The sequence below is a fragment of the Anabrus simplex genome, chromosome 1 (assembly GCF_040414725.1).
Source record: "Anabrus simplex isolate iqAnaSimp1 chromosome 1, ASM4041472v1, whole genome shotgun sequence".
In the NCBI taxonomy this organism is placed as follows: Eukaryota; Metazoa; Arthropoda; class Insecta; order Orthoptera; family Tettigoniidae; genus Anabrus; species Anabrus simplex.
This window is the reverse complement of record NC_090265.1, coordinates 1,009,056,751-1,009,069,584: the sequence shown is the minus strand read 5'-3', so window position 1 is coordinate 1,009,069,584 and position 12,834 is coordinate 1,009,056,751. Positions and strand designations below refer to the sequence as shown.

Below are 12,834 nucleotides of genomic sequence, written 5' to 3'. Positions count from 1 at the left end.
TATATTCAATCAATTAACTTGCCATCTTGGTTGACATTACTAGGTTGAGGCAGTTGACCTTGCCGTGTGTTGTCTGCTATAACAATGCTATGTGTAGCAATCAGCAGTTCCGGCGCCGCTCATGCAAGTAGAGAAGACGGAAAGATAGAAAGAGAGACAGTCCTACCACGAACCAGTACAGCCACCGGGAACAGTATTATAAATAAATAGCTCACCAATGGTCTCCTTACTCGATTCCTTATTCGTTGTTGCGTCTGTTACTTGGTCTTCTGCGCTGAGGGTACCCTGAAATAGAGAAGAATGCCGTCAGCACCCTATGTAGCATAAAATGGGTGTAATTTTGCACGATCTTAAAAACTGTTAGCTTCCTTTCAAATTAGCGGAAAAAATGAACATAGAAGTAACGGTAACTTTCCTGATAGAAACCAATTATGCAACCAGAAAGACTGAAACAGTGACAGCAGACTCTTTATGTGGGAAGGAGTGTGGGTATAAAGCGAAGAGCTGGTTATGTGAAACTCTCGGTTTGTGTAGCCCAGTTTTATTCTAGACCTACTCTAATAATAATAATAATAATAATAATAATAATAATAATAATAATAATAATAATAATAATAATAATAATAATAATAATAATAATAATAAATAATAATAATCGTCTTTTTCTACCGCTGTGTCGCACATGTGGATTCGGCCCTGTTTTACGGCCGGATGCCCTTCCAGACACCAACCCTATATGGAGGGAAGTAATCACTATTGCGTGTTTCTGTGCTGGTTGGTATTGTAGTGTGTTGTCTGAATATGAAGAGGTAAGTGTTGGGAAAAACACAAACACCCAGTGCCCGGGTCAGAAGAATTAATCAAGGGCGATTAAATTCCCAGACCCTGCCGGTAACCTCTGAACCATTCAGCCAACGAGTCGGATAATAATAATAATAATAATAATAATAATAATAATAATAATAATAATAATGAATATTTGACTTTCGTAGATAGACCCACTCCAGCCCACATCTTCTTTCACCTCTCTCTCTATTTCACGGAAACTCCGTAATAATAATAATAATAATAATAATAATAATAATAATAATAATAATAATAATAATAATAATAATAATATTATAATATAATAATAATAATATTATTATTATTATTATTATTATTATTATTATTATTATTATTATTATTATTATTATTATTATAACTAGGAAAATTAAGGGAACTTACTCATCTTGTCGAGTTGTTATTTACAGTATTTTACACTTGGCTCAGAAATGCAGCTTGCGTCGTACATAATTTTGATGCTCTTAAGATATAATTGGCGAATTAATTTCAATTATCAATAATGACAATAAATCGGACAAAACAAGTAGACCACGGTGATTCTGGTCTTTACAGCGTTGTAGTGTACTCACTGCGGGCATTTCATCCTCTATGGCCTCTGTGGTGGTGTCCTGGGCGTGAACCAGCAGACATACTGAAAGAGAGCAAAATACGAAGAAGTTTAGTAACGTGCTCATAACGTCCTGTTTTACGTAAAGTTCAGCAATATATCACTTTTTATTAATGTTCTGCAAATGTCTCAACCAGAAAAAAACATTAATTAAATTATCATTAGTTAATGATTAATTTAGAAGATAGGTGGATTGATAGCTACTCTATCAATACACAAATACATAAGCATGTGGACTGACAACAAGATAAATAGATAAATAAATAAATAAATAAATAAATAAATAAATAAATAAATAAATAAATAAATAAATAAATTGCACAACAGCCCTGAAGAGCCATGGCCTTCCAAGCGATTGTTCCTCAGCACCAAGACCTGCAGGTTTGCGAGGTGTCATGTGGTCGGTACGACGAATCTTCGTGGCTGTTATTTTTGGTGTTCTAGACAGAGGTCACTATTTCACCGTCGTTTAGCCTCTCAATTATATTCACGTCGGCTGAGGGGACCTCAAACCCGCCCTCAATCTAGAGAAAAATCCCTGAAATGGGTGGGAATCGAAACTGGGACTTCCGGGTAAGGAGGCAGGCACGCTACCCTGACACCGCGGGTAAATAAATAAATCAATCAATAAATAACATAATAGATTAATGTATTAATTAAGTAAAATCAAAAATAATTCATTTCAAAAACTGTTACGGGTTTTGAAGCTTTAACTGCAATTTCAACTCAATGGACTAAATCATCTTATCTTCTCCATTATATCTAACGCCTCTCCAGCCTTCACACCTCTTTCTTACCTTGAAATGACTGAATACAGAGCCTAGATCATCGTCTTTTTGGACTCACTCTATTTCCTTATCCTATAAGACCGACTCTATAATTCTCAAGGCAACATAACCTTATACGGGATCCAAATGGTATAAACAAGTAGAGAAGGGCCTGAAAGACTTCACTGAATCAGGATCACCAAATCTGCAGGATAGAAATGTAATCAGGAAAATTGTTCACACAAGGAGATTGCGTCGTATATAATTTTGATGCTCTTAAGATATAATTGGCGAATTAAATTCAATTATCAATAATGACAATAAATCCTTCTCCATTTGTATAAATGATTGTTTTCCTCTTCTTCGTCTTTATTTACCTCTATGATCCAGTGTTTATGCTGTTCTTTTGCGGGTGGCCTCCAGCGAGGTCTGGTACAGGTCTTTCGAGTTGACGCCAATTATTGACCTGCTCGTCTATGAAAATGAGGCCTTATCTAGGATGTCGAAAACGACTCAAACACCCACTTTCCGAGCCAGATGAATTAACCACTTAGCCATTTAGCCAGACAAACCTAACTTGTGTCCTCGACTCAAGATAGTGCAGCTCTTTTGCAGGCGCACTTCCAACAGGGCTAAAGTGCATGTACCATTTTAACTACATACCAGCCCTCCTGCCATTCTTACATCTCAGGTACCGGGCGAGTTGGCCGTGCGTATACGGGCGTGCAGCTGTGAGCTCGCATCCGGGAGATAGTGAGTTCGAACCCCACTGTCGGCAGCCCTGAAGATGGTTTTCCGTGGTTCGCCATTTTCATACCAGGCAAATGCTGGGGCTGTACCTTAATTAAAGCCACGGCCGCTTCCTTCCCATTCCTAGGCCTTTCCCATCCCATAGTCGCCATAAGACCTATCTGTGTCGGTGCGACGTAAAGCAATTAGCAAGATCTCAGGCAGTACCGGTAATTGAACCCGGGCTTCCAAGGACGACATTTAACAGTGACAACCGTTACGCTATAGGGCAGCGCCTCTCAGGGTGCATGCGCTTGGTGCATGCACTGTGCACGGTGCAAAAGACGACTTCCCTTGGTTGACCAGAGTGCAGACCCCCCACTCCTCGATTTGGAGCAATAGCGCTGTCTCACTCTTTCCTCACGCCTGTCTCGCTCGCTCCCCCTGTCTCCCTCTACCTCACTTGCTCCGTACGCTATAAATCCGAGCTGACTTGAGCCGAGTAGAGCCGAGTTTAGCCGAGCTTAGCCGAGTAGCCTAGAGACGAAGCGTTGGTCCGAGCTGAACCGAGAGGGACCAATGCACAGTGCACGAAGCTCTTGCGCCTCGATTTGCACGCGTGAGATTTTGGGCGTTTGAGAGGCCCTGCTATAGGGGTTGACACGATCCAGTGTTGAATTCGGGCTATGTTGTATCGAACCCAAGCTTCAATATACTTTTTTGTTCTGTGAAACGCTGGTAACACATTAAACTAAGCTATACAGAGGTAGACTACTGTATAGTGATTCATACTTAATACTGTATTACTATTTTTTTACATTAAACTCTAATGATCCACCATTAAAACTGAGCGCGCTAACGCTAAAACACGCTCAACATAATAAATGAGAACGTGACTCTCAGGATTACCCTTGTATCACTCTCCACCCCTAATCTCCGTACTCCCTAAAGCTGCATTAGTCCCAGGTCACTTACTCCAGTTCTACGGCCAAATATGGTAGGTTACAATTTTGCGTGAATACGGGAAATAGTGATAAAGGATGGTCCTAACGTGGCACTGCATACCTGAAAGAATTACGTGGGTTATTATTCCGTCAAGACGTAAGGACATTTTGAAATTAACTTCTAGAGAGGCACATGGCTATGGAATTCACTCAGTCTAAAATAGAAATGAGTGAGAGGGATAAATACTTGGGGGTAAATAAAGTCTCACATTAGGTAGTGCCGATGTTAGTGAAAGCTTTTATAGCTCTTCATGGCCTGTACAGAGACAGCTTTGGTTTAGTTTCCAATTAAATCAACAAATTTGCCAGTACAAGGAGTTTCGCAGGTGTAGGTCCCGAGAAACTCAGAGATTTTCAGATATAATAAAAATAATAATAATAATAATAATAATAATAATAATAATAATAATAATAATAATAATAATAATAATAAACAGTAAAATTCGTCACTATGAACAGTGCTCAAACCTGAAGCTCTTTATGCTTCAGAAACGCTCAATTTACATCTAAAAATTTAAAGGAACATCTAAAGATTAAAGAAAGGAAATTATGAGAAAAATTTTAGGGCAAAGAATTAAAAATGGAAAGCATTACCCCAAACCTAACTCAGAAATATATTTAAAAATATCTGAACTTACTGATACAGTGAAGCTGCAACGAATTCAACTTTTAAGCCATTTGGAAAGAATGAATAACGCCCGACTTATCGAATATACAATTTTTTGCAAATCAAACGTACGAGATCAAAATGGTATAATCAAGTAGAGAAAGGCCTCTGAATCAGGATCGCCAAATCTGCAGGTTAGAAATGTAATCAGGAAAATTGTTCACACAAGGGATTTGAGGAAGATGAGAAGAAACCAACACGAAGGAACAGAAATTACAACAATCGATAAAAATGAAGAACTACAGGGAAAGGAGGTAAGCTCAACAAATGCTAATTCCGCGTGGTCCTAAGTGACCCATTCGTGCTGAAGAAGAAATAACAAAGCTTGTTACTGGGTTTTACTTCGTTTTTGGTTTTCGGAGACAACGGAATTTTGTTCCACAGGAGTTCGTTTACGTGGTAGTAAATTTACCGACACGTCTGCCTGTTCTTCAGTCCGGAGACTATTTGTATCCTCAAACAGCACTAGCAAAGATTATGCAATTATGGGGAAACCGCAAGAACTAGCGACGGTACTATAATAAGGCGATGAGGTGTGAGGTAGTTTGCCATTGCTTTCCTCACTGGACCAGAAAAGTGCTATTGCAGCACGATTGGCCATGTGAGCAACACTTTTTATAACATCCAATGCACCGGTCGTACTCCGAATATCATTACTCAAACGCACCAATACACCAACAACGTCCATACTGTCAAAGCCATAAATGAGACTAATAATTCGGTGGCAGCTACATTTAGCTCTCACCATTACCAAGAAAGAGATTAAAAAATACCGCATCCCCCGACGCGAGGCTGGTGTATTTGAGCACCTTCGATGGACTGAGCTGGGATCGAAGCCACAAATTTGGGTTCAGAAGACCAGCTCTCTTCCGTCTGAGCCATTTCCTCATCCAGAAAGTAATAGAAGACGCTGAGGAGTTGAGCACCAGAATTATAGGTAAAGAAATACATATTCCAGATCGTGAGAGAAGGGAACAATATATTGAAACCGACAGGCGTATAAACTCACTTAATACAAATATGTTGAAAGCGACGATTTATTTCGGTACCTTAATTCACTGTCGTAATTTGAAAGTTTGATTGAAGATCGTTCTGAGAAGTTGACGAAGCTGCAATGTCCATCTCCTCCAGTTATGTAACGGTGGTAAAGTCCCAGGACGTTGCAGGGTTGGATTAGTTCAATATTTTATTGATATGTTTGACCGAATTTCTGTCTTATTCTCCCTAAATGACCAGTGTATTTCCCTTGTTGTCTTTGACTGGGACATTTGTGTCGACCCTAATTAGCTGTTGTAAGTTCTCAAATTAAACATCATAGAGTTCTGGCATCCAAAACATTCTGTGACTCAGCTTCTTTACTCCCTAGCCAGTCTTTCTTGCCAGGTTTACAACTCTGTTCTGTAGGAACAAGTATAGCTTTGTCGTTTCTGCTTTCTTTACTGGCATTTTTGGTTGTTGTTGCTGGACCTCCACTTTTCTGCGTTCATCGAAAATTATGTAAATATTTTCTATAGGACCTTTTATTTAAAATGTACTGTATCTCTCAGCAAGACATACTCATTGGTTTCTTGTGTATCGTACTTCCACTGTGTTCAGATACAGACCCCAAAGTGGCTGGCAGCAGGTGGAAAGTTCCTCTCGTTACGTCTCGGGCTCGGGGAAGCTCCTACACTTGGCTTTGGGATCTCCAGCTTCTGGCGGTTACACAGGACCTCCTACGGCCTATGAATTCCCCGATGCGTTAGGTTTGCCTCATCCTGTATTTTCATAATGATTATCTGCACCGTCATCCAATTATCTACTGGCTGTTTGGTCACAGGGCACTTCGAAATAAAAATACTTTATAGGGGCCTATCAGGGATGGGGATGGGGGTAGAATACGCTTCAAAGAAGGTCAAAATCTAGATACATCCATAATTATTGGAAAATCTAGAGCGAACTTCGATTCCTAAATGAATGCTGACGGAGAGAGAAGTACTCAGAAGAGAGGGCTAGACCAGACGTCACCACGTAGTTGCTCTAGGGAGCCGGTGATACTTGGTCTGCTCGGGACGGCTGTTTGTCACGTGACAAAAGAGCAGCGGACAGGCGGGTTGCATACCGTGCCGCTCAGAATTCCCATATGAACAACAGCTTTTATTATAATAATAATAATAATAATAATAATAATAATAATAATAATAATAATTTGGAGTATGGTTCATGTGAGACGAATAGGACACAGATTACAGAGTATAACAGGACAAGAAAATTATTCATTGCAAAGGAAATATACAGCAGTGTGCAATATTTCCTGAATAAATAAATTTTCATGATTAACTGAAGTTTTGGGATACGTACATTACCGAAAGAAAATACAATTTCTGTGATTTGTACATATTCTTTGCACTCTCATTAACATACATTTCAATATGTGTATGACATTTATGTCTCTGACAACAAATTAAACACACGAACTGAAACATATCACTGGTGTATTCCTTCTTCACGGGACTTTCGGGCTCGTTTAGATCGTATTGTATCAATGTTTGGTACTAAACTTATCGTTTGCGTACTGGCAAGTCGCAAATCGTGGAAAATGATCATAAAATTCAGTCAAACTGTTTGTGTTTGCAAACCCATCTTTCATATGAGTATCGCACTGTAAGTCAATCAGTTCTACCTGCAGTTCTGTCCGACTCGTTGGCTGAACGGTCAGCGTACTGGAATCGGTTCAGAGGGTCCTGGGTTCGATTCCCGGCCGGGTCGGGGATTTTAACCTTAATTGGTTAATTCCATTGGCACGGGGACTGGATGTATGTGTTGTCTTCATCATCATGTCATCCTCGTCACGTCACGCAGGTCACCTACAGGCGTCAAATAGAAAGACCTGCACCTGGCGAGCCGAACTCGTCCTGGGATATCCCGGCACTAAAAGCCATACGACATTTCAACATTTCAACCTGCAGTTCTAGTCTAACAGTTTGCACATCCACTGAGAAGGGCATAGCGAACACCTGCAGATCTTTTTCTAATGCCTGAATAACGTGAAACCTACTCTCAAAATCGCCATTGAAACCTCTTTACATTCTTCTAATGTTTTCTAATGTGATTCAATATTTTATTACATATTAAACATTGTGCTGTGTTGTTTTCTTGAAATATTAAACACTTTTATTCCCAGGAAGGTTTGGACCTTGTTGGCCTACGCTGTGCTGAACTCTCTTCCATAGTAAATGCAACTTTAACCGACTAGATTTGAACGTCATGTGGTGTGAGGATAAAGACGGAAACACACTACTGTCACCTCACATGAGTTCACGCGTACCGTGTCGCAATCTAACATGTCCAGAAAGATGTGCCATACCTTTGCGCCACTGACCTGCAGTACGTACTACGTCATGTACTTCCCCTACTTCTTCCCCTACTTGCTCGCTAAGCTGCTCTCGTTCCTCGAGAGCGGGGAGCAAATTGGCTCCGAAGGCATTTCGCTCTCGATTGACGATGCCTGGACTAGACGATGTGATTTGTCGTCATGGGTGTAAGAAAATGGAAAACTAAAGCAAGTATGTACATTACTAAGTAAAAACGAAAAACCATGGTGCAACAGCCCCGAAGGGCCATGCCTACCAAGCGACCGCTGCTCAGCCCGAAGGCCTACAGATTACGAAGTGTCGTGTGGTCAGCACGACGGATTCTCTCGGCTTTCTAGATTGGCGTCGCTGTCTCACCATCAGATATTTCCTCAACTGTAATCACGTAGGCTGAGTGGACCTCGAACCATCCCTCAGATGCAGGTAAAAATCCCTGACCTGGGCGGAGATCGAACCCGGGGCCTCCGGGTAAGGGGCACGCATGCTACCCGTACACCGCGGGGCCGGCATACATTACTAATTGCAGAGGTGTAATTCAAGTGAACAAAACCCACCTAGGCTTGGAGCGATAGAGGAGTAGTAGCAGTAGTAGAGGCGGATTGATTATGGTGGTGATGGTGGTGTTGGTGATCAGTGCTTAAGAGGAACTACATCTGAGTAACCATCCTCTGTTAACACTAATCAGAAGGAAAAATGAAAGTGGTCGGACACTTCGAAAAGAGAAGGTTCTCGAAGAGCGTGAAAATGAGAGACCCCCTATGTCCCGCAAACCTAATATGGCAGCGTCGGAAGAGGGCAGGATCAAGAGAGGTCGGATAGGAAATATGAAAGTGAGCAGCTGTGGTCGCCAACCCACGCTCCAAAGTTGAGAGGCCCTGGTCCCCCTGCACATTACGACAGGCAGAGGATGTTATTCTACAGCCTCCATCCACAAGGAATAGCAAGGCAGGAGAGGGAAATGCATATATTAATTTCACTCTCGTGCTTCAGAATGGAATATTTCAATGATAGTACAATTAAATATATCTATCTTCTGAATATAATCTAACAATTGGTTAAATAACTTATGACCTACAATTACATTTGTACTTCATCAGTAAATTACACAGTGAGCTACAAATAACGGTGCAAAATATGAATACTTTTATTTCCATAAGCGTTAAAAGGTTTTGAACTGCTCAAAATCACACACGTTTTAGAATATTATTTATTTACATTTATTTGACTCGTTTTAGAGAAGTTGTAGTGCGTTAACTGTGGCTGTGCAAATATCAAAACTGTCAGAGAGAAATATTTTGTTCTGTTTTGAGTGTAACTAGTGAATTTATGTGTTTGTTCGTTCCATGTAATTGATTTTTATTTGCTTTCACGTGCCTATGAACGTTGAGTGTTAATATAACCATGTCCTGTTAGAGCAAACGTCACATGTTTATCAACTCCGTATAGTACCTGTGACATCTCTCATTCAGTTATTATTCTATCTTTTCAGCCTCCCTATTTTATTCATCTTTTCAAATATTTTATTGTGTGACGTGGTGTGACGACTATGCACCCCGAGCTGAATCCGGCATTGGTGTAACTTACTTGTGCTAGGCTCCTCTTGTAATCCTTCCTGTGCGACTTCCCTTCCCCAAGTCTTGTTCTTTTCCGATCCAGACGGTATTTCAGTCACGACCAGTTTTACGTGGCGTGCTCTCGAGAGTCGAGTGGACATAACCTATATACGTGGGCTGTCAATAAAGTAAAAGCAATATTGATATAACGCAATATTTAATGAACTAACAAGTATATGGCATTACATTCCTTCAATGCAGTCAATCGCAAAGTCTATTACCTTCTGCCAAATGTCGGGAAGCCGCTGGGGATCGTTGGCGAGGCGTTCTCTATTGATGACAGCGACGGAGCGCCCTGCTGCGCCAAGTACAGATGCCACGTCAGGAAATCGGCGGGCGCAGAGGGATTCTTTCAAGTTCGGAAATAGGTCGAAGTCACAAGGGCTTATGTCTGGTGAGTACGGAGGGTGTTCTAAGACCTCCCAGTGCCACCGTTGCAATTAGAGCTTGACACTGCTTGCGAGAGGACAACGTGTGTTGTCATCCAACACGATAGGGTGATCGGCTGGCAATACACTGCGCCGCAGAGCTGGACGCAAATATCACTCCAGAAATAGGCAAAAGTAGCCACTGTTAACAGTTTGTTCCTCAGGCACAGCATGCGTAAGATTAACACCCTCGTAGTCCTATGTAACAATCAGCATAATCTTCACCCGACTGGGCTTCTCTCAAATGTTCTGTAGACGTCGCGAACCTGGGTGACGCCTTTCATTCGATTGACGCTTTAATCGAGGCTCGTAGGCTCGTGCTCAGGTCTCATCAATGACGACAATACGATGTAGAAATGCGTCTCCTTCGTTGCGGTATCTGTCCAAGTGGATACCAGCCAGTGCATACCGGTGACTTTTCTGTACGTCGGTGAGCAGATGTGGAGTCCAATGCGACGCTATTTCGTCAGTATGTGCTACACCATTTGATGACTGAGACCAGCATCTACCGATAATTCGCGGACAGTCTGTCGATGGTCTGCGGAAACGAGATATTGAGGAATGAACGGTCGATCTGTACGATGTAAATACGCAGTATAATTTCTACCCGCACGAAACGCCTTTAATGCATCGTGCATCCGCCCTGTATGGTAATGCATTCTCGCCACAGGCTTCGCATAATCATCGATAATATTCTGGTGCATTTTTGCCACGGGCAACCTCGATTTTAATCCACGAACGCTGATCACCTTTTGAAAACATGCTTTAGAGTGGTAAAATTGACACTCTTCACTTCATTACCACACAGCAACAACACTCCCAACCGGATGCCTGTCATATGCTCACTACACATCGCATCGACAACAGCGCCATCTGACCACTCCCATATCCTATTTGCTCATGACCGACCTCCTGCGAGGGTTTGGACTACGTTGCCGCTACTTTACTTATAGCCCTCGTATTTACGTAAGTACCCGATGAGAAGGTCGTAAATACAGAATTATTCAAAAAGAAGGAACAGATTTCAATCATTTATTTCTTCCAAACTACAAACGGTAGAACCACAATTCCAACGTTCCTGGACAGACAAAGGTTTAAAATTTGAACAATCCATGTAAAAGTACCGCTGTTGGGCGGCGCGCTGGTGCTTGTCACTTGGAGTGTAAGCAAATGGCGAGACAAAAGGAAAAAGCATTTTGCGTGCTGCAATTAGCAAAACTAGAGTCCATTATTGGATTTCAGGATGCTTTTCGCCGTCAGTTTAATAAACAACTGCCCCGGCATAAGCAGATTTACCAGTGGCATCGAAAGTCCTTAGAAGATGGTTGCATCTGCAAAGGGAAAAGCACGGGACGTCCACGCACATCGAATGGAATTGTCGAACGTATTCGTGCAGTTTACGAAAGGGGCCCAAAGAAATCCACAGCACGAGAAAGCAAGGCACTGAACATTCTTTAACCAACGGTATGGCGAGTTCTGAAACACCATCTGCACCTGAAGGCGTATAAACTGCAGTTATTGCAGAAATTGCATCCAAACGACTACAACAAAAGGCGTGAATTTTGCATTAGTATACTAGATGATGTGGAATAAGACAATTTTTCTGAACGATTAATTGTTCAGACGGATGCATTTTTCATCTTTCCGGTAAAGTTAATCGGCATAACGTTAGAATTTGGGCAAGTAAAAATCATACGGCAGTTATTGAACATGAAAGAGATTCACAGATGGTGAACGTCTTCTGTGCCATATCTGTAAAGAAAGTTTATGGACCTTTCTTCTTCATGGAGAAAACTGTGAGAGGACTGACCTATCTAGACAGGCTTCAAAACTGGTTATTTTCTCAAATGGAAGATGATTCCGATGACTTCATCTTCATGCAAGATGGTGCCCCGCCTCATTTCTCTCAGCACGTTAGGCGTTACCTAAATATCACCATTCCAGGACGCTGGATTGAAAAAGGAGGAGCAGAAGATAACCTTCATTGCCTATGGCCTCCCAGGTCTCCAGACCTCACTCCTTGTTATTTTTATCTGTGGGCTTAAGTAAAAGATCGGGTGTTATCCGCCCTATGCCTGACACTCTTGAAAGTTCGCGACATCGAATTGTTGAAGCTGTGAATTCAATAACTAGAGACCACGTGGTTCGCGTGTAGCAAGAAATGAGCCACCGTTTTGATATTTGTCGTGCAACACATGGTGCTCATACTGAAACCTTACAAAAGTGAAAACTGAACTCTTTCTAGGAACGTTGGAGTCGTGTTTCTATCTTTTGTGACCGGGCGAATTGTCCGTGCGGTTAGGAGCGCGCGGCTATGAGCTTGCATGCGGAAGATAGTGGGTTCGAATTCCACTGTCGGCAGCCCTGAAGGTGGTTTTCTGTGGTGTACTTTAATTAAGGCCATGTCCGCTTCCTTCCAACTCCTAGGCCTTTTCTATCCCATCGTCGCCATAAGACCTATCTGTGTCGGTGCGACGTAAAGCCACTAGCTAGTAGTAGCTATCTTTTGTAGTTTGGAAGAAATAAATGTTTGAAATCTGGTCATTATTTTTGAAAAACCCTGTATTGTTTACAAGAACGTGTTGTAACACGTATATATACTTGCGGGCCACCATAATTTGCTCATAAATCCCTACGAGAACGGGTACATTAGCTTGTAAATAGCTACATTTCTAAGATAGTTATTTTTGTATTCTATATAGTATTTGCAACTGTAAAAGAATGAATGTCCTATCTTTGATAGTTTGTTCATAATATTCATAAAGGAAATTGAATACCCAAAATATATACTATATTAAACATTTAATATAATAACGATTA

The 12,834-nt window shown here is 41.3% G+C and overlaps 1 protein-coding gene across 3 annotated transcripts in view; it reads right to left on the bottom strand.

The window, feature by feature from the left end:
• Window positions 1-12,834, bottom strand: part of LOC136875630 (lysosome-associated membrane glycoprotein 5) — a 113,046-nt gene that overhangs the window by 66,298 nt on the left and 33,914 nt on the right. For 2 of the 3 annotated variants that reach the window (XM_067149173.2, XM_067149188.2), the window contains exons 2-3: window positions 1,416-1,477; window positions 216-285 (exon numbers count right to left, since the gene is read on the bottom strand). In XM_067149173.2, coding sequence (XP_067005274.1) covers window positions 216-285; window positions 1,416-1,477 — 132 coding nt within the window. The remainder of the gene's footprint in view (window positions 1-215; window positions 286-1,415; window positions 1,478-12,834) is intronic. The other variant, XM_067149180.2, reaches the window with a different exon arrangement.